At 42.4% G+C, this 22,189-nt stretch overlaps 1 protein-coding gene across 5 annotated transcripts in view; it reads right to left on the bottom strand.

Annotated features, from left to right (window-relative positions):
* LOC117479876 (NLR family CARD domain-containing protein 3-like) overlaps nucleotides 1-22,189 on the bottom strand; it is a 76,388-nt gene that overhangs the window by 12,966 nt on the left and 41,233 nt on the right. The window contains exons 1-4 of one of the 5 annotated variants that reach the window (XM_034126983.1): nucleotides 19,297-19,441; nucleotides 2,118-2,211; nucleotides 1,871-2,051; nucleotides 1,459-1,738 (exon numbers count right to left, since the gene is read on the bottom strand). In XM_034126983.1, coding sequence (XP_033982874.1) covers nucleotides 1,459-1,738; nucleotides 1,871-2,051; nucleotides 2,118-2,197 — 541 coding nt within the window. In that variant the 5' untranslated portion in view covers nucleotides 2,198-2,211; nucleotides 19,297-19,441. Of the gene's footprint in view, nucleotides 1-1,458; nucleotides 1,739-1,870; nucleotides 2,052-2,117; nucleotides 2,212-19,296; nucleotides 19,442-22,189 lie in introns of those variants that run through there. The other 4 variants (XM_034126982.1, XM_034126984.1, XM_034126985.1 and 1 more) reach the window with 4 other exon arrangements.

The raw sequence follows: 22,189 nt of genomic DNA, 5'->3' as shown, positions 1-22,189 counted from the left end.
GTCCCTTTCTATCAGCTGTGCACCGTTATGGCGTAAATACAGCCTATCTACCAATTGGATCAAATATCAAAGTCAGCCGAATTAGTGTTGATACTGCAAAGAGACATATTGTGTGAAAAGAAATGTAAGATGTTGTTTAATTGCTTATATATTTAAGATCCACGTCAAGTTTTCAGTTTTGGCGGCAGTTCCTGTTTGTCTAGAAGTGTTCTCATCAGGGCTCTATACATAGAGTTAACTACAGCAGATATGTAATATTTAATGCAGCCGAAACGTGTATTACAATGCCGTTATGTGATGACTTTCAAAGAGAAAAGCAAGCACACTCGGAATAATGTATTATTTAATTTTTTTTAAATGTTTTCGGATTTCACATCGCATAAACACCAAATCCCAGCGTGCATAGCGGAATATCAGTATGAGAAAAACGGCATCCTCTGTCCTTTGACCCTCACATCGTACAAGGAAAAACTTTCAGAGAAAAACCCACAGTTAATATACACACATTCCTTCACATTTAAATTTAAATTTACATTAAAGTATTTCGTGAGGCCTTCTAACATGTTTTTAAATATAACTACGGTTGTAGTTGAAGAGTTTGTAAATTAACATGAACAGAAGCTGTTGCCTGTTTCAATATACAGTCTATGGTTGCTACAGAGGATTGTGGGTAATGTAATGTCTTCGGCCATCCAAAACTCATAGAAAACGACTTGTTTCTCAGAATTGAAGGGGAAAACGTGACAAAAGCATTGTACACACACTAAAACCTATCAATGTCGTTTAATTAACAAGGATAATCTGGTGTTTTTGAGTTGATGAGTAGTGGAGATATCACTGTCAAATCAATCGACAGTAAGGGGAATACTTTCTTCCGGGTGTACAATTCTCCGTTATCCAATGGGAATGGACGCTCACATTGCCTTTAACAGCCTCCGAGGCGTCCCAACTGCACGCCTCGGGACCCTGACCAAGCGTCGCTCCTGGACGTTTATGGAGTGAGAGTGTGTTGGCTGTCAGTACGCTTGTCCATGTTTGTGATTGGTCGAATGCTCCAAATACCACCCCTTTCATGTGAACGCGCACCTAACTAGAAAGGGCAAAGCTGAGTTAACGAGTTGATAACCAGCGTCGTAGGACAGTTTAGCGAGAGCGCATTTGTTTTGGATTAGGTAAACCGGGTAACTCAAACATATCCAAGTTAGGTTGAACCGGCTTCGTAGTACAGGCCTCTGGTCTGCCTAATAGGGTTGCTTTTTTTCAAAGTAGTTGATCTAAAAACTCCTCAACTGAGACCAACAGTTCTAATTGACCCTATCAGATAAACCCTGACACCATGTACAGGTGGTGTTTCTCTGTGTGGTATATCAGGAGGACACATCCAATCCATGTTATCATTGTGATTTACCTGACCTCAGGTTCCCTGTTTGTAAAACTCCCTAATAACTAATGACCTACCTGTCGGTTCTGATGTGATTTTTGATAATTCGTCCACCAGATCATTCCGATTAATCTTCTTCAAAACGTATTTGGTCACTTCAATAGTCTTAATGCAGTAGTTCAGAAACATATGGTCCACAGTTTGCGTCCGCAATGCATCCTCTAGTCGACTCTCCGGGATTCCTTTGAATCCTAGGACCTTCTGCTGCAGGTGCCACTTGAATTGTCCAAAGTCCTCTTTCCCCAAATGTTCTAAAGTACTGAAGAGGATCTCTTTCAGTGTCGCCATATTTTCTCCCTGCAGAGATCCAAAAGATACCAACAGAAAATATTATATAATCTTACATCTGAAATAACATGGGTTCATGCAAAAAAATACTTTGTTTTTCAGCAACAATACTGCTTGGTTATTTTAAGGCAAATAAACTACTACTCCAGCTTCAGGTTCAGGTAGAGCTTCGGGTTCAGGTTCAGGTCCAGGTTCAGGTCCAGCTTCAGGTCCAGATCCAGGTCCAGGTCCAGCTTCAGGTCCATGTTCAGGTCCAGCTTCAGGTCCAGCTTCAGGTCCAGCAGAGTGTGGTGTGTCCTCTGGGCTGGAACACAACACAGAGCTTTGAGTGAATAATGAGTGCTGAGCTGTGACATGGAGAAGAGTCATGGACAGTTGGAGATCTCACCTCTGAGCTTTAGTCTGGCTGTCATGTTCCCCACACAGAGAGGGGGGGGCTCCCTCCTCTCTGTCCTCACAGTGATCCATAGCAGAGCCTCCACCTTCACACAAACACAACAACATGCTCATCACAACAAGAACATCACAGGACACATTAGTGCCCCTCCTCTCAGATGTCCCACAGCCCCAGGCCCACACAGAAACTCAGTTTGTTGACCCCTAAATATGATTTTGTGATTGTCAAGACTTCTTACAGCACACCCAGAAGTGACCAAATGTCTCAGTCATGTGGTTAACTTTGTTCATTGAAACAAAACTAAACACACACGCATCAAAACTACTTGGTTATGTTTAGAAAAAAAGATAACGGATTCGCCTAAAATGTGTAAGTTTGTTACTCTTGAAGTAAGAAGATATGATTCTACACTGTATTGAAGTAAACATGTATTGTTTGAACTGTTTTAGGTAATCACAAACGGGTTTTGATAAGTCACTTAGAATAGGAATGTTATTCTTACTTCCAAACTCACTGATCCAGAGATTCTGTGTTTCATACACCAACCTTGCCTGGGTTTCACCCCTAAAAGCAGATGTCGTCATTAAGGTCGTTAAAGACAAACATTACATCCTTCTTATCATTCTCTAAGAGCCAGATGCTGTTTCTAAGTCGTTAAAGACATCGTAAAATAGGTGAAGAAGAGCATGGGAAGAGAATGTGGTGGAGATAGGGTGAAGATAAACGTTGACTTTTGACCTGGGGTAACTTAGGATCTCACATGCTGGGCAGACCTCTGATTGAACCCGGCCAGAAGCGAATCCAGCCAATCAGGACACTTGGGGGAGGTTAGCAGTTTAAACAGCTCCTCCCCAGGGGTTCTCTGATTCGCTTGGGAGAAAAGTGGGAAGGAAGAATCGACAAATCTCCGCCCCAAAGACAGATAGAAATACTGATGATTTTGAGTGTAAAATGCTTCTGGTCTGTTGAAAGCTGGTGCTAGAAGACGGTAAACCGCATCACAAACCTGGAGTCCATACTTCTCGTTTTCTGAAAGCTGGTCTGTCTACCTGTAAAACCGCATCATCAGGCCTGAAGCCCGGAGTGCTCGAGTACTCTGTATAACTTGTATATGTGTTTGGTTTCCTACTAGAAGTAAACTCAGATAATTTGTTATAACTTTGATTCCTGGTGTTTTCAATTCCTTTCTTAATTTAATAGAGATCCAGCCTCATCCAACGAACGGCGCGTAGCAGAGGTATTCTACTCCAACAAGTGGTGACTCCCGACGTTTGTGAGCTGATCTCTAGAAAGGGACACCGATAGCCAGGGGACAGAATCCAGTCCAGGGGGAGGACACAGAGATACTGGTGACAACTAAGACCATGGCAATATACAAAAGGTGAGCAGACACCTGTTTTGACTATCAAAAATCTGTGATTGATTATACTAAAACTTTAGAGTTGTCAGCAGCGTTCTCAGTGTTTTTAGTCACGGTGGGAAATACAATACATATTCTAGTTAAATTAGATTATTAGTGCTTAGAGAAGGGTATTCAGTCCTGGATCTAGAGCAAAAATAGTGTTTGAGTGTGGCGGGTAGATCCCAGCCCTTCACTCACTAAATTAAAGACTACTTAGGTGTCAAAATAGGGTTAAATTCCCCGTAGGTCAATATAACATTGATGAATACGGTTACCTTACAGTGCTTCCATAAAGACTGTAAGGCTGTAAAAGAAGGGTTACATTCCCCGCGGGTCATGATCAGATTGATTAATGCGGTTACCTTTCGTGGTGCTTTAAATGTATAAAAATGTCTGTAATTGTAATATGGTGGGTGATAGAGGAGGAGAGAGACGCGACCTCCAACTAATTATTTGGAACGACCGTATCTCATCACAAAACTGTTGTGGGGATAATCAGGCTCATTAAACGTGACGATAAAGAGATTTTGTTGACTGAGTTTTTAACTCTTGACCTGAAGTCGCAATCACCGTGAGGAGATTGTAGAAGCCTACTTCTGGAAGTCACGCTATCTGTTGAAATAAACATCGCACAATAAAAATTTGCCTGAATGTGATATGATAAGGTATGAGAAGCTCTGTGTGATTTTTTTAAAGTCAAATCTGTGTAATACTTGAGAGACAGAGAGCAACGAGAAGGTGGTATAATGTCTGAGACCCTACCTCCACCCTACGGAGATGATAGCTCACAAATGCCACTTATGAGTATCCCATCTAATACTCCTAAAGGAAAACACATTGTTAGACCTGATATTCAGGGATAAGGAATGTTGGAAATAGTAATGGAAGATATTGAAAATCTTAAACTGGATCAACCAACCATGTTAGTGAACCCTGCTAATATGGAGCTAATACATGTAGAAAGACTAGCAGCAGCTCTGGCAAAGACAATAGGTCCTAGCATGCAAGCACAGAGCGGTAATATGATAAGGGCTATTAAACTGACCCTTTTTGGAAATGGGATTTTCCGTTACATAACGGAAGACTCAATTCAGGCCTTAAAGAACGCTTTACAAACAAGTCAGGGAGTGTTAAATGTGGAGCTATGTTGCTCATGTGGGGGCTTACACTTTTGGGAAGGGATCTCCCCCTTTCTCTACTCCTGAGGTGCTGCAGATTCAAAGCAGCATACAGGGTCAAAGACAGGCGTGACCTCTAGAGAGGAAGAAAATCTAAATCTGAACAGACCACAGAGCCCATTAAAAGGTTTTATGGCCTCTACAATGAGAGGAAGATCTGGAGATTGTAAGGAACTCTCCCTGAATATCCACCCCCACACCATTGAGGGGAAGAGTGTTCCTTTCACCAATAAACAAATCATCTCTTAACCAAGTCAGATTTCAAAATAGCCATACCTCAAGTTGTTAAGAAAAGAGGGAGATTCAAAAGGTTATCAATAATTGCCCAGTATATTAAATAAATACAAACAGACACGTATCAATATAAGTCAGATAATGTAGACGAGGTCAATCATGGAAGAAGGCTGACATTTAATGCCTGATATATAAGTAATAGTAATAATAAATATATAGCTGATATTAAATAACTGATGTATAAGGCTCGTTATTTCTGAAAATGGGAACACCGTTAACGGCGTTCTATTTCAGAAAAAGGGGGAAAAGGATAGGATATACATCAGACAATATGTATGTGAGATTATTACATTTTTAGGAGAAATTTATCAATTTAAAATACTAGTTTTGGTATTTTTTGTTTTGTTTTATTTGTTGCTTTTAAGAGAAATTGATACATTTAAAATAATCTAGCTTTGGTTATTTTTTGTTTTGTTAGTTTGTTCCTTTTTTGTTTTATTTTTATTTTTGTTCTATTTTTGATTTTTGATTTTGATTTTGATTTTGATTTTTTGAGATGATTTCAAAACCATATTTCCAGCAACTTAAGGGCTTGGTATGAGACTTCTCCACACAGGCTGCTGACGTCAAAAGGGGGACCCGATAAACACAAGGCCAACACAGCAGATTACGTCTGGTTGGAGGGGACCTCTCATGCCGTTCGCCTAGATGGAAAGGGAGACAACTGGTACCACTGGAGCCAGTCTGCGGTCGGGAAAAACACCTGCGAGGACCCTGGACGACATCAGGACAGAGTTGGCCCTCGTCGCGAGGACCCTGGACGACATCAGAACAGATCTGGCTCTCGTCAAGGCAGTCGACCCAGGAGGCGCCATCAGCAGACCGGAGGAGGAGGATCAGGACATCTCTCCAACAGTCGACCCAGGAGGCGCCATCAGCGGGCCGGAGGAGGAGGATCAGGACATCTCTCCAACAGTCGACCCAGGAGGCGCCATCAGCGGGCCGGAGGAGGAGGATCAGGACATCTCTCCAGCATCGACCCGGAAGCCGCCATCAGCGGGCCGGGGGAGGACAATCAGGCCACATCTCTCTAGCAGGCACCCCAGAAGCCGCCGTCAGCGGGCTGGGGGGACGAAGACATGGCAAACCAAGACGGCACAGGGAACTCCATTTCCCGCTGAAACAGGTTGATATAGCCGGTGTGGAACTTTGTCTGAACAATCCATTTTTTTTTTTTGAGGAACTTTCAACTTTATTTTTATATCCCACAATATAAGGGATTGGTATTTTTTATTCTACAGAACTATGTGTTACCAAAAGAGGGAAAAGTATGATAATGTCTTTTCTAATTTCTGTGGCTACTTTTATTGCCATTTTAGTGACATGTGGTTGTTGTTGTTGTGTGCCTTGTATCTGCTCACTGTGTGTTAGACTCATCAGTTCCACCATTGAGGGAAGAGTAAAGATGACTCAGCTGACAAGGACTTTGCTTTTTAGACATATTTTATTCTCCCTCCACTGTCATAATAAGTTGTTGTTGTGGACTGTTCCTAAAGGTTTAAAGTGCTCTATATCCCAACTTCTGATGGGTTTATATAAATGTTGGGACAGACACAGTAAGAAGAAAATTGACAGTGGTAATGTTTCAAATGCTATATGTTGATCTCGTGAGGTGAGATCAAAAGAGGGATTGAAGTAAGAAGATATGATTCTACACTGTATTGAAGTAAACATGTATTGTTTGAACTGTTTTAGGTAATCACAAACGGGTTTTGATAAGTCACTTAGAATAGGAATGTTATTCTTACTTCCAAACTCACTGATCCAGAGATTCTGTGTTTCATACACCAACCTTGCCTGGGTTTCACCCCTAAAAACAGATGTCGTCATTAAGGTCGTTAAAGACAAACATTACATCCTTCTTATCATTCTCTAAGAGCCAGATGCTGTTTCTAAGTCGTTAAAGACATCGTAAAATAGGTGAAGAAGAGCATGGGAAGAGAATGTGGTGGAGATAGGGTGAAGATAAACGTTGACTTTTGACCTGGGGTAACTTAGGATCTCACATGCTGGGCAGACCTCTGATTGAACCCGGCCAGAAGCGAATCCAGCCAATCAGGACACTTGGGGGAGGTTAGCAGTTTAAACAGCTCCTCCCCAGGGGTTCTCTGATTCGCTTGGGAGAAAAGTGGGAAGGAAGAATCGACAAATCTCCGCCCCAAAGACAGATAGAAATACTGATGATTTTGAGTGTAAAATGCTTCTGGTCTGTTGAAAGCTGGTGCTAGAAGACGGTAAACCGCATCACAAACCTGGAGTCCATACTTCTCGTTTTCTGAAAGCTGGTCTGTCTACCTGTAAAACCGCATCATCAGGCCTGAAGCCCGGAGTGCTCGAGTACTCTGTATAACTTGTATATGTGTTTGGTTTCCTACTAGAAGTAAACTCAGATAATTTGTTATAACTTTGATTCCGGTGTTTTCAATTCCTTTCTTAATTTAATAGAGATCCAGCCTCATCCAACGAACGGCGCGTAGCAGAGGTATTCTACTCCAACACTCTATGCATTCAAACTTTAATCAAAGCTTCACCCAGCGTTGAACGGGCCCTCACCCCCCCCCCCCCTGCACTCGTTGGCATGCGCTCCAGTCACCGTTACTATATTTTCCACTTTGAAAAGGCGTTGCTAGGACTTAGTCTGGGCATTGATGCTTGGGTAGCCTCAGGACTGGACCCTCATGTAAGGTTTGGAGCAGTTTAGACAATGTTTAGCTGACAAATGTAAATTGTAAAAAATGGTGTGTTCTCTTTTGACCTACAAACTTGTCATTTGAGCTACAGATTATTAATTTGCAATTTAGTGTTACATTTCAAATTCCATCTGAATTATTTTTTATTTCCGACCTACTCTCTAGCAAGAGTTGGTATTTGCTTACTTTTGCCCGTTTCTAATGCTATTCAACAGAAATGTACACATTTTCTGTACGTTCTATTAAAGTTCATGAGTTGTGACTTGTGTACGGAGTTTAGCGTTTGTAGCTTATTCTAGATCATCGTAAATTAACAAAACGTCATAGGCCACGCCCACATTATTAAATCACCACGATACATGAGATCTCATTTAATACTCGGCCCCAGAGCATGTATTTATAATTTTCTTAATTTCTGTTAGAAAGTTACACATTTGTGTTGATCTTAGCACCTCTTCTGGGTCCGTATCAAGTATGAACATATCCAATGAGGTATGAGCATTTATTTCCATTTCGATTTATGGCGAACATGTTTTTTGACTGATCTTGCTCATTTTGAAGAGTAATGTGTATGACTGTCCCCGAATGCTTTATAGAAAGTATTGTGTTGACAGATTCAAAATGGAAAAGATTGTAGTAGCTTTCACATTATGCTAATGAGCAACACATCTGAGTGGGCGGAGCCTGGTAGTTCTTTTTGTAAAGCGTCTTCAGCTCAATGTGTGTACAACATTTCAAGTCAATCAGACTTTTTGTGCGAGTTGTGTGGCCTTTCAAACATGCTACCTAGGTGGCGCTAGAGAGCCTGCTGGTCATGTCAGAATGGTATGTGTCCATGGCAAGATGGCGGCGCGCTCAGGCGCTGCGGCTCACGGCTCTCTGTTTTGGTTGTGCACTGTTTTTTGTTTTTTTGTGTGTGCGTGAACGCCCTAGAACAGGCGAAATATATATACAGTCGCATTGACTTATTTGACATCGGGATGAGTTGTCGCTCTGACATCACAGCCGATTTCCACCGGACTAACAACATACCGGAGGACATAGCGAGACCACTCGGGTCTCCCCGGATTGTTTTCGGGCCTGTGAAGCAACGCAGGCGCCGGAGGGAGAGGAAGGAGAAGCGAGGATGCCGTGCAGGCCTGCTCGCTAGGCTAAGGAAGCGGCTGCACCGACCACCACTACCAAGCCTCTTCCTCGCAAATGCCACGTCCATCGTCCACAAAATTGACGAACTGGAGGTACTAATAGCTGCTAACACGAACGTACACGGCTGCTGTGTGATGATCATCACGGAAGCCTGGCTACACTCGCAGATTCCGGACGCAGCAGTGCAGCTACCAGGCCGCTCTACCCACCGCTACGACAGGAACAGCGCTTCCGGTAAGAGCCGAGGGGGTGGTCTGTGTGTTTACATCCACAACGACTGGTGCATGGACAGCAGGGTTACACATACACATTGCTCTCCCGACCTGTAAGTAATGTCTATTATGTGCAGACCCTTTTACCTGCCTAGAGAGCTGACAGGGGTGATAATCAACACTGTTTATATCCCACCTGATGCTGGCAATGCTGACGCCAGCATTGCACTTGACCACCTCCAGAGCTTAAAGTGGACCTATCATGCTATATTTGAATAATATATTGTAGGGCCATACCTATATAAAACATGTCTGTGAAGTTTTTTTTTCAAAATACCAAACAAATCATGCATTTTAGCCATGCCTCATTTCGCTCTATTTGCACTTTTTTAGCCCTGTTTTTGCAAGGGCTGATTCAGTGAGAACAACACCACCTACAGGCCTGGAATATGTACTACAGCGTCTCCAGCGCTTTCGAACGGCAATGGCCGTGGCTGTCTCCTCCTGATAGGTGGAGAGTTGCCCATATAGGCGGAGCTCCTCGTTCCTGACGTCAGAGGACTTTCAAATCTGTATCAGTCTCTATCAGATCCGTTGCAGCCCCGTTTTTAGAGATTTGGGTATGGAGGAAAAGAGAGAGGGTTGTGTTTTCGGACACTTGGTGAGTTCCCTGACACACCGGGGACACATATTCATGTATACAAGACGTACAAAAGTGCATTTTGCATGATAGGTCCCCTTTAATAAATAAACAACAGAGGTCCCATCCCGACTGAGTTCGTATTGTAGCTGGAGACTTCAATCATGCAAGTCTAAAAAATGTGCTTCCCAAATGTGTACAATATACGATGTACCACCAGAGGAAAGAATACATTGGACCGGGTGTATTCTAACCTGAAGCATGCTTACAGAGCGGTAGGTACACTGTAAAAAAAGATCGTAATTTTACAGGAAATAACTGTAAATTTTTATAGTAATTATCATGTTTTTTTTAAATAACTTGCAAAATCCTGTAAAATGACAGATATTAACTATAAATTAACAACCCAAAACATTATTTTAAGTATTTTGACAATAACAACAAATAACGATTATTTCATTTTTTTTTACAGTAAATTTACTATATAATATTTACAGTATTTTTGCACTTTCAGAAAATACATGCAGATGTACGTAAAATAAAAAGTATTATCTGTAATTAAATATGTAACTCGTAATATAAAAGTGTATTACTATTATAAGACTTTAAGATATTTCTTTGTAATTTTAAGGTAAACATAAAACTGTAAAAAAAAGCGTCAAACAAAAAAAACGTAAAATGTAAAGTAAATTTTTTTTACATAAATCATTTTCTCAATATTCGATTGAATCCACCACAAACACAAAATATCCAATGTTGAAACAAAAGTAAATAAATATGTTTTCATTAAATTCCTAACTTACTATATTGTAAACATCTACAGTTGACAATATCATTAAAAAAAATAAAAATCTTAGAAAGTGGAGAAATCTCTGCAGGGAGGACCCAGGTTTAAAACACACACTGTTATTTACTCAACAATAAGTCACAGTTATCCTTGTTTTATTGATGTGTTCTGTTCTGTTTTTCCCCATTGGTCAATATACAGTAATAAGCCTGAGTCTTACATGCAGTATAATGTGCATGGTTTTCGGATTCTGGCCGACAGCCAGAGCTACGGCACTTGAAATGGAATTCAGCCATAACACGGCAGACAAGTCAGGCATGTTTGGAATGAGTCCACAACACTCCTAATTGGTTAATATAAACGTAATCGAAGAAACCTGCCAATGAGAACTGCCCGCGCCTGTCGTTCACATTTGAAACATTCACGTCAGTTAGAGCGGGTCTCCTCCTGCGGAGCCACAGCTGTCTGCCCCTTTCACACCGGCGCTTTTCCAGCTCCGGCTCGGAGCTGCAGGAGTTTATGGATTAATGGATTAATATCGGGATCGTTTTACATCTACACGTTAAATATGAGCATCGGGACGTCAACAAAGAACAGAAGACTTGAGATCTGGTGAGTCCTGCAACTGTAATGGAGTTAAACATGTATTTAGATAATCCTTAGTTTGTGAATGTTTTATTTTTTATTTAAGGTTACGTTTCTTCTTCTAGTTAGCTGAGTTTGCATCATTAATAGGTTGTTAAATGTTAAGAAGCCCTGAGATGCTGTTTCTTGCAAGATGTTGCGCCCAAACCTGGTTTAACAAGGTGGCTGCTAACGTTAGCTTACAGCTTATTGCAGTGCTGCCGCTCCACCCTCTCGTCTCCAACACGGGAGAATTACACATAAACATGCAGCGGGGTGCCACAGTGTTGTCGCCAAGTTTAATGTAAAGTTTCACAGCTTTCTTACAGCGGAATCCAGTTTGTTAATGTTCAGTAGCCAACAGCTAGCATAGCATAAACAGCTAACCGCTAACGTTCGGCTAACTTGCTAGTGCCTGGGAGGGTGCGTTTGATTGTTCCCACCCTTACCTCATTTATGGACTAGGTCATGTTAGACAAGCAATCCAGTGGTTAGTTTTAGGGTAAACTCCATTGTTTTTTTTGTTTTTTATTCACTTTAAGAGAAAGGGATTTCAGAAACAAGTATCACAAGTTTGGCTCGAGGTAAAATTAACAAAAGCTAACTGTTGTTAGACTATGTTCCCCCCTTCTAAACTTATGAAATAATGTGTGTGTGTGTGTGTGTGTGTGGTCCGTCCATCATACAAGATTTAGGGGATCTATTGGCAGCTGCTGATAATAACATCCATCATTATGGTTTACTAATAGTTATCACTTCACTTCCTCCTCCAGCACCTGGACACAGCAGGAACCTACGCCAGGATCCTGTTTGTGGACTTCAGCTCTGCCTTCAACACCATCATCCCAGCTCTGCTGCAGGACAAGCTCTCCCAGCTGCAGGTGGATCACAGACTTCCTGTCTGACAGGAAGCAGCACGTGAGGCTGGGGAAACACGTCTCTGACCATCAGCACCGGTTCCCCTCAAGGCTGCGTTCTTTCCCCTCTGCTCTTCTCCCTGTACACCAACAGCTGCACCTCCAGTCACCAGTCTGTCAAGCTCCTGAAGTTCAGACGACACCACGCTCATCGGACTCATCTCTGGTGGGGACGAGTCTGCCTACAGGTGGGAGATGGACCATCTGGTGACCTGGTGTGGGGAAAACCACCTGGAGCTCAACGCTCTCAAGACAGTGGAGATGGTTGTGGACTTTAGGAAGAACGCAGCCCCGCCCGCCCCCATCACTCTGTGTGGCTCACCATCACTCTGTGTGACTCCCCAGTCACTGCTGTGGAGTCTTTCCGCTTCCTGGGCACCATCATCGCCCAGGACCTCAAATGGGAGCAGAACAGCAGCTCCCTCATCAAAAAAGCCCAGCAGAGGATGTTCTTCCTGAGGCAGCTGAAGAAATTCAACCTGCCAAAGACGATGATGGTGAACTTCTACACCTCCATCATGGAGTCCATCCTCACCTCCTCCATCACCATCTGGTACGCTGCAGCCACAGCCAAGGATAAGGGCAGGCTGCAGCGTGTCATCCGCTCTGCAGAGAAGGTGATAGGCTGCAATCTGCCATCCCTCCACGACCTGCATGCCTCCAGGACCCTGAGGCGGGCAGGAAAGATAGTGGCCGACCCCTCCCACCCTGGACACCAACTGTTCACCCCCCTCCCCTCTGGCAGGAGGCTGCGCTCCATCAGGACCAAAACCTCTCTCCATCAGGACCAAAACCTCTCTCCATCAGGACCAAAACCTCTCTCCATCAGGACCAAAACCTCTCTCCATCAGGACCAGAACCTCTCTCCATCAGGACTAAAACCTCTCTCCATCAGGACCAAAACCTCTCTCCATCAGGACCAGAACCTCTCTCCATCAGGACTAAAACCTCTCTCCATCAGGACCAAAACCTCTCTCCATCAGGACCAGAACCTCTCCATCAGGACCAGAACCTCTCTCCATCAGGACCAGAACCTCTCTCCATCAGGACCAGAACCTCTCTCCATCAGGACCAAAACCTCTCTCCATCAGGACCAGAACCTCTCTCCATCAGGACCAAAACCTCTCTCCATCAGGACCAGAACCTCTCTCCATCAGGACCAAAACCTCTCTCCATCAGGACCAGAACCTCTCTCCATCAGGACCAAAACCTCTCTCCATCAGGACCAGAACCTCTCTCCATCAGGACCAAAACCTCTCTCCATCAGGACCAGAACCTCTCTCCATCAGGACCAAAACCTCTCTCCATCAGGACCAGAACCTCTCTCCATCAGGACCAGAACCTCTCTCCATCAGGACCAGAACCTCTCTCCATCAGGACCAGAAACCTCTCTCCATCAGGACCAGAACCTCTCTCCATCAGGACCAAAACCTCTCTCCATCAGGACCAGAACCTCTCTCCATCAGGACCAGAACCTCTCTCCATCAGGACCAAAACCTCTCTCCATCAGGACCAGAACCTCTCTCCATCAGGACCAAAACCTCTCTCCATCAGGACCAAAACCTCTCTCCATCAGGACCAAAACCTCTCTCCATCAGGACCAAAACCTCTCTCCATCAGGACCAAAACCTCTCTCCATCAGGACCAAAACCTCTCTCCATCAGGACCAGAACCTCTCTCCATCAGGACCAGAACCTCTCTCCATCAGGACCAGAACCTCTCTCCATCAGGACCAAAACCTCTCTCCATCAGGACCAAAACCTCTCGCCACCTCAACAAGGCCCCCCCACTGACACTTTACCTCATCCACAACGCAGACTCTAATGGAGATCACAGGATGGTAAATAATGCAATGTTTAAATATTGCTTACTGCACATATTTTATATTCAATAATTTATTGCATTCTATTTCGATGTATATTACTGCTTTATTTTATTGCTATCTTACTATATTTGTATTACAGTGTTCTTAATATAGTTCGCTATCTGTGTACTTTTTTTTATTTAATTTTTTTATTTATATGTATAAATGACACCTAGTCAAATTCCTCATACGTGTGAACCTACCTGGCAATAAACCTGTTTCTGATTCTGATCTTTTTGTCCTCTAGGTTGCACTGCCACGTCTACAGTAGCGCAGAATGGACAGAGGAAACATGATTGGGCCTCAAGTTTTTTGCAGCCAATATACATTCTACAAACTTGGGATAGGAGGGTGAGTGAACAAGTTATCCATTGGTTGGAACCTACATCCCCATTGTTAGACGTACTAAATCCTGCACACTGCTCCTTCAAATGGACAATGTGAACATATGTTGCCATTTTGTAATTTCTGTTATTTTCAGTTGAGAATGTTTCAAAAATTCAACTTAGTTTTTGTTTCTACTGTTTATAAGTATGATGTTTAAATATGAAATGCTGTATTCATTAGTTGTACTATAATTCTACAAATATTTTTATATTTTAAGTTTTCAGAGTAATTGTTTCCGACAGAACATTTTGTGATGTCTTTTCATTGAATGTCTTTGATTGGAAAATGTTAGAAAAAAGCTGTAAAATAACAGTATTCTACCTGTAGAACTTTAGGTTCTGTATTTATTTTAGTGTTTGATCATACAAATCTAATAAAAAAAAATGTAAAAAACAGTTTTTCTCATCTGAACTTTATTTAAGGTATTTGAATGTAACATTTTAAGACAATGGATTTTGAAAAGAGAGGAAAGTTTCCTCTAAAATCTTTAAGGACAATTTCTGTATACTAATTGCTTTTGCACTTTATTTCAGTTAAAGTATTTTTACTTTAATTTTATGGTTTTTGTTTGGCAGCCGCTGCTGCCAGTCATTTGACCGTTGTTTTACGGGTTTTTTGCCCGTAGAAGTTTTAGTGCTGTACTTTTATTAAAGGTTATTGACTGTAAAAAGAGCAGATAAATCTGTAAAATTACAGTGTTTTCCTGTAAAATCTTTAAGGACAATTCCCGTAAATTAATGGCTTATTCACTTTATTTCAGTTAAAGTATTTTACTTTAATTTAAGGGTTTTTGTTTGGCAGCCGCTGCTGCCAGTACTTTGACCGTTTTTTTACGAGTTTTTGTTTTACAGTTTACCACTCCCCCATTTAGGTCTATCTGACCACCTCTTACTGCTTCTCATCCCAGCTTACACCCCCCTCAGAAGTAACACCAAGCTGGTGGTCAAATATATCAGAACCTGGCCCGAGGGGGCACTCTCACAACTGCGAGACAGCTTCGAACACACAGCGTGGGACATATTTGAACAGACAGACTTGGAGGAACACACAGAGGCTGTCTTATCTTACATCAAGTTCTGCACAGGCACTGTAACTGTGGAAAAACGCATTCGGGTCTACCCAAACCAAAAACCATGGATGACAAGAGCGGTGCGGTCTCTCCTGAGTTCCCGTGATACAGCCTTCAGGTCGGGGGACGCAGCCCAGTACAGCATGGCAAGGGCGAACCTGAGGAGAGGCATCAAGTCGTGGTGGAGTCACGCATTCTGGTGAGACCAGGTTGCACACGACTGCTCTCCCACCCACCCCTCCAACTCCATTATAAAATGTGCAGATGACACCACCGTGGTCGGCCACATATATAAGAGAGACGACGAGTCGGCATACAGAGACGAGATCCTGAAGCTGTCTGCGTGGTGTTCAGCAAACAACCTACATCTGAACACAAGCAAAACTAAAGAAATCATCATAGACTTCAGAAAGCACCGTCCAGAACGCGCCCCCCTTCACCTCAATGGAGAGAGAGTGGAGAGGGTCTCCACCTTTAAGTTCCTGGGGGTTCACATTTGGGAGAGCCTCAGCTGGACAGCACACACCACTGCAGCAGTTAAGAAGGCCCAGCAGCGACTACACTCCCTGAGGGTGCTTCGGAGAAACCGTCTGAACAAGAAGCTGCTGGTGTCCTTCTACCGGGCGACCATCGAGAGCGTGCTGTCATACTCCATCTCGGGGTGGTATGCAGGATGCTCAGCTGCGGACAAGAAAGCCCTGCAGAGAGTGATCAGGATGGCAGAGACAATCGTCGGCTGCCCCCTGCCCTCTCTGGAACACATCTCCACCTCCAGCTGCCGCAGCAGAGCTTACAAAATAATAAAGGACAGCTCTCACCCAGGTCACAGACTGTTCTCTCTCCTGCCTTCTGGGAGGAGATACAGGAGCTTCAAGTCACGGACAGACAGACTCAAAAACAGTTTCTAGCCCTGGGCCGTCAGGCTGCTTAAAACCCTGTAACGGACCGTCTACACAGCAGCGTTAAAAAATCTTGGAACGCTTCTGCCCATTCACTTTGAATGGGGTGACGTCACTTTGCCTCACTTTTCGCCGAACTGCATTGTGGGAAGCAGAGCGGAGATTTTCAGGATTTTCAGGATTCAAAGTTGAGCAATGTTCAACTTTTGAAGCTGAGGTGGAAGCGTCAGCCAATCAAATCCCGTGTATGCAAATCTGACAGTTCAAGCTCTAGCCAATCAAACGGCGTGTATGCTGGGAGAGACATACCGCAGGTCATTTCCTCATATTCCAAAACATGGAGGAGAAATGAGCGGTAGGGAATCACCCGGTGCTTTATGACCAGTCCCTATTTACCTACCGGGATACAAACCGGAGGAGCCAGGCATGGAGGGAGGTGGCAGAGACAGTGGTAGGTTTTCTCCTGTTTGGGGAGTTTATATCCAGTTTACTTCGTATGTCGGGGGCGGGAGATTCATGTGATTGGTTGTTGGTGCCTTGCTCGCAAAAAATCCCCAAGCTTCAGATCCGCCCACCTCCAAGATTTTTTTAACGCTGCTGTGTGGACGGTCCATAAGGCCCACTGTTGTAATTTTACAACATTACTTTAAGCTATCCTAAAAAAGTCAGTAAATGGTTTGTTTTTTAAAGACTACATTTACATAGTCAATAGGTCCTTTTGTTCAGCCTCACAATGCTATTGGGTAGTAAATGTGTTTATAGGTCCTGCCCTCTGGCCATACACTCACACAACTTCAGAACCTTCAAACGAGCAACATCTCTTTGTTTTATTGGACTGGATTTGTCAGACTCAAGTAAGTAAAATGCCTCAAGTATTTTTGTTGTGATTATTACAATATCTAGAACATGTACATATTCAGTTTTTGTGGAATACATTCATCAAATGTGATTTTGAGCAGCTTATGTCTTTGTAATATTACAACACTGGGTCAGTGTGGTAGTCAGAATAGCATGAGCACCTGTCATGGACCCCGCCCTTCTTATATGTTCACATGTGGAAATAAAACACTAATAGAAATATCATGTCTTTGATAATTCACTATAACTAAGTTCTAAATGTGTCCTCTGTTAAGATTTTGAATTAAGACCAGAATTGAATGAATTAATAAATTATTTCTGATAAAAGTATGTGAAATTATATCTCTTGCAATATTTTAAACTCTACTTGTATCTTATCAGTTAATTAGTTACAACAATTCATTTAAAGGTAGGGTAGGTAAGTTTGAGAAACCGGCTCGAGATCGCTAGAACTTGAAAATACACAACCGGAGAAAATCTGCCACTTCCTTACAGAGAGAGGTGGTGAAAAGTTTTCACTGGGTTTTTTATTTTCTACTGAAACAGCAACGAGGAGAGAGAATGAGGACGCTTGATCCGGACAGCACCATGTGGCCTTCAGTGTGTGTGTGTGTGTGTGTGTGTGTGTGTGTGTGTGTGTGTGTGTGTGTGTGTGTGTGTGTGTGTGTGTGTGTGTGTGTGTGTGCGTGTGTGTGTGTGTGTGTGATTGTGAGTGTGTGTGTGTGTATGTGTGAGTGTGTGTGTGTGTGTGTGTGTGTGTGTCTGTGAGTGAGTGTGCGTGTGATTGGTGTGTGTGTGTGTGTGTGTGTGTGTGTGTGTGTGTGTGTGTGTGTGTGTGTGTGTGTGTGTGTGTGTGTGTGTGTGTGTGCGTGTGTGTGAGCCAAACAAAAACAACAACACTGTGAAGTAGATAAACAACTGATTTCATATTTAGCAGAGAGAAAGATGTGGTTTGTTCCTGTGGTTCCGCTCAGGGTGTGGTTACTTTAAAGAGTTACTTTAAAGAGTCCCTATGAGGGTCCAGAGACTTACAATCATGCAGTGAATTTACAAAACAGTTCTAAATAGAGACGAGATTTTTCATTAACCGCACGTTAAGTTTGACAATGTCAATTTGAAGGGTCTTAATTGGGTCATGAGTTTGCACAGATGTACTATTTTCACTTTAATTAATAAACTAGGGATTGTTTTGAGTCTGCGGGTGTTTTTCTTGTTGATTTCTCTGCATTTGGTACTTTCACATTAAATACTTTAAGGACATTTTGCTCATCATACTTTAGTACATACACACGTGTCAATGTAGGATTGTTCATGCATTCTTCCAGCGTGTTATTAGGTTATGGCTAGAAAGGATCCGTCTTGTGTAAATATGACGTCACGTTCTGGTTGTAATTCTCGTTGGAATCGGAGCAGCTCGGGAAGCGCTCGGAAAGATTGGTCGTGCTTTTTACAGAACTACGGCTTCCACAGACGACATTTTATTATGGATTTTTTGTCAAAGCACTTAATATATTCATTGCTATCGGGATGTTAAGAGCATTCCATGGAATATAACAACAAGTGTATCTCGAGCCGGTTTCTCAAACTTACCTACCCTACCTTTAACTTGAACTTTTTTTAAACTTTTAACTTTAACTTAAATGCATTCACTACAGGACCTCCGAACTTTTACCATTCCTGACGTCTGTGCAATGTTGTACAACTCTCTGAGCATGATCAGTGCCTCAAAAACTGGCTTTACTTGCAGGGAAATAATAATGCAAGAACAGCAGACAGAGCCAACTGTGCTCGGACCCAGCCAGCACTGGAAGTCAGAATCAAACATCCACAAACATTTAAATTGAGAATGCAGTTTGGATGTATAGGAACATATTTGTTGAGGCTGATTTTGTATAAACCTTCAAATGTAATATATTCTCTGAATTGCTTTTCCTGCTAATGTGCTGTACAGCCCACCAACATGAATATATTATTATCAACTTAATACCAAGTATTGTTATTCTTAGTTATCATTATAGTAGTTCCATCGATGCTCAAATGTTTAATGTTGTTCTATATTAGCTTGTTTTATGTTTATTTAATTCTCTTTGCTTTTTAATGACTGTTTTTAAATGCTATTTTATAATGTGTTTCCACTGCACTATTTCTTAATGCTCTTAATGTCTTTCATTGTAGTAACAGACTCCTGTGGGAGGGTCCTCACCTGCTGAGCTCTCTTCAGGTCCACAGAAACACGGCTGATCTCGTCCTCCTCAGTCCTGGTTCTGCCTGCTATTCCCTTATATCTCCTTTTATTCAACAGTTTGAACACCAACTGTCACATGTGACTTCCGTGAAAGAGGAACTCGGTACTTCCGCTCTGAGTCTCAGAGGAAATGGGGGTGGGGGGGGGGGGGGGGGGGGGTTGAAGTGCTGCAGTAGTTTCCCACTCAGGAGGAACTTGTACACAAAGAGAAACGTATGATATGAGAGTGAGGTCGATGTCTTCAGCACTGACTGTCATTATATCTGTTTTATTCACCCACATGCCTTTGCTGATAAATACTCTGTTTCTAAACTGAGTTGTTCTCAGGACTGCAAAGATTCACTTCAGAGTGACTGAGCCCAGTCAGTGTGAGAGGGGGTGTAGTTAAGATGAGATAAGACTTTAGTCATCCCGAAGGGAATTGTTGTGCCAGAGTAACAAAAATACAATAAACACAGCAGCACAACTGTACACTAAAAGTGCAGTAAAAAGAGCAATTAAACATCTACAGAAAACATGAAACATAGAAACATAGATAGTTCTGCTAGCTGTCCACTAGATGCTGCTAACTGACCCTCGAATGAAACACAGGTCAGGTCAGTGTTACCCCTCGATTCCACCGGGTCCTCCATTCCACCACAGCCGTAACGCGGCCGTAAGGAGACGCAGACAGGGTTAGAGGACTCTCCTGCTGATGTTCAGGTGTATATCAGTATGTAGTGTCTCTGCTTTAAAGAGTCCTCTCCTGCTGATGTTCAGGTGTATATCAGTATGTAGTGTCTCTACTTTAAAGAGTTCTCTCCTGCTGATGTTCAGGTGTATATCAGTATGTAGTGTCTCTACTTTAAAGAGTTCTCTCCTGCTGATGTTCAGGTGTATATCAGTATGTAGTGTCTCTACTTTAAAGAGTCCTCTCCTGCTGATGTTCAGGTGTATATCAGTATGTAGTGTCTCTACTTTAAAGAGTTCTCTCCTGCTGATGTTCAGGTGTATATCAGTATGTAGTGTCTCTACTTTAAAGAGTTCTCTCCTGCTGATGTTCAGGTGTATATCAGTATGTAGTGTCTCTACTTTAAAGAGTTCTCTCCTGCTGATGTTCAGGTGTATATCAGTATGTAGTGTCTCTACTTTAAAGAGTCCTCTCCTGCTGATGTTCAGGTGTATATCAGTATGTAGTGTCTCTACTTTAAAGAGTCCTCTCCTGCTGATGTTCAGGTGTATATCAGTATGTAGTGTCTCTACTTTAAAGAGTCCTCCCCTGCTGATGTTCAGGTGTATATCAGTATGTAGTGTCTCTACTTTAAAGAGTCCTCTCCTGCTGATGTTCAGGTGTATATCAGTATGTAGTGTCTCTACTTTAAAGAGTCCTCTCCTGCTGATGTTCAGGTGTATATCAGTATGTAGTGTCTCCACTTTAAAGAGTCCTCTCCTGCTGATGTTCAGGTGTATATCAGTATGTAGTGTCTCTACTTTAAAGAGTCCTCTCCTGCTGATGTTCAGGTGTATATCAGTATGTCGTGTCTCTACTTTAAAGAGTCCTCTCCTGCTGATGTTCAGGTGTATATCAGTATGTAGTGTCTCTACTTTAAAGAGTCCTCTCCTGCTGATGTTCAGGTGTATATCAGTATGTAGTGTCTCTACTTTAAAGAGTCCTCTCCTGCTGATGTTCAGGTGTATATCAGTATGTAGTGTCTCTACTTTAAAGAGTCCTCTCCTGCTGATGTTCAGGTGTATATCAATGTAGTGTCTCTACTTTAAAGAGTCCTCTCCTGCTGATGTTCAGGTGTATATCAGTATGTAGTGTCTCTACTTTAAAGAGTCCTCTCCTGCTGATGTTCAGGTGTATATCAGTATGTAGTGTCTCTACTTTAAAGAGTCCTCTCCTGCTGGTGTTCAGGTGTATATCAGTATGTAGTGTCTCTACTTTAAAGAGTCCTCTCCTGCTGATGTTCAGGTGTATATCAGTATGTAGTGTCTCTACTTTAAAGAGTCCTCTCCTGCTGATGTTCAGGTGTATATCAGTATGTAGTGTCTCTACTTTAAAGAGTTCTCTCCTGCTGATGTTCAGGTGTATATCAGTATGTAGTGTCTCTACTTTAAAGAGTCCTCTCCTGCTGATGTTCAGGTGTATATCAGTATGTAGTGTCTCTACTTTAAAGAGTCCTCTCCTGCTGATGTTCAGGTGTATATCAGTATGTAGTGTCTCTACTTTAAAGAGTCCTCTCCTGCTGATGTTCAGGTGTATATCAGTATGTAGTGTCTCTACTTTAAAGAGTCCTCTCCTGCTGATGTTCAGGTGTATATCAGTATGGAGTGTCTCTACTTTAAAGAGTCCTCTCCTGCTGATGTTCAGGTGTATATCAGTATGTAGTGTCTCTACTTTAAAGAGTCCTATCCTGCTGATGTTCAGGTGTATATCAGTATGTAGTGTCTCCACTTTAAAGAGTCCTCTCCTGCTGATGTTCAGGTGTATATCAGTATGTAGTGTCTCCACTTTAAAGAGGACTCTCTCTTTATTTAAGAGAGACAGAGAGAGAGAGATCAAAAACCAACAACACCGTGAAGTAGATAAACAACTTTGATTTCATATTTAGCAGAGAGAGATGCGGTTTGTTCCTGTGGTTCCGCTCAGGGTGTGGTTACTTTAAAGAGTTACTTTAAAGAGTCCCTATGAGGGTCCAGAGACTTACAATCATGCAGTGAATCTACAAAACAGTTCTAAATAGAGACGAGATTTTTCATTAACCGCACGTTAAGTTTGACAATGTCAATTTGAAGGGTCTTAATTGGGTCATGAGTTTGCACAGATGTACTATTTTCACTTTAATTAATAAACTAGGGATTGTTTTGA

Source organism: Trematomus bernacchii, unplaced genomic scaffold, assembly GCF_902827165.1.
Source record: "Trematomus bernacchii unplaced genomic scaffold, fTreBer1.1, whole genome shotgun sequence".
Lineage (NCBI taxonomy): Eukaryota > Metazoa > Chordata > Actinopteri > Perciformes > Nototheniidae > Trematomus > Trematomus bernacchii.
This window is presented reverse-complemented; position numbering and strand designations above follow the sequence as displayed.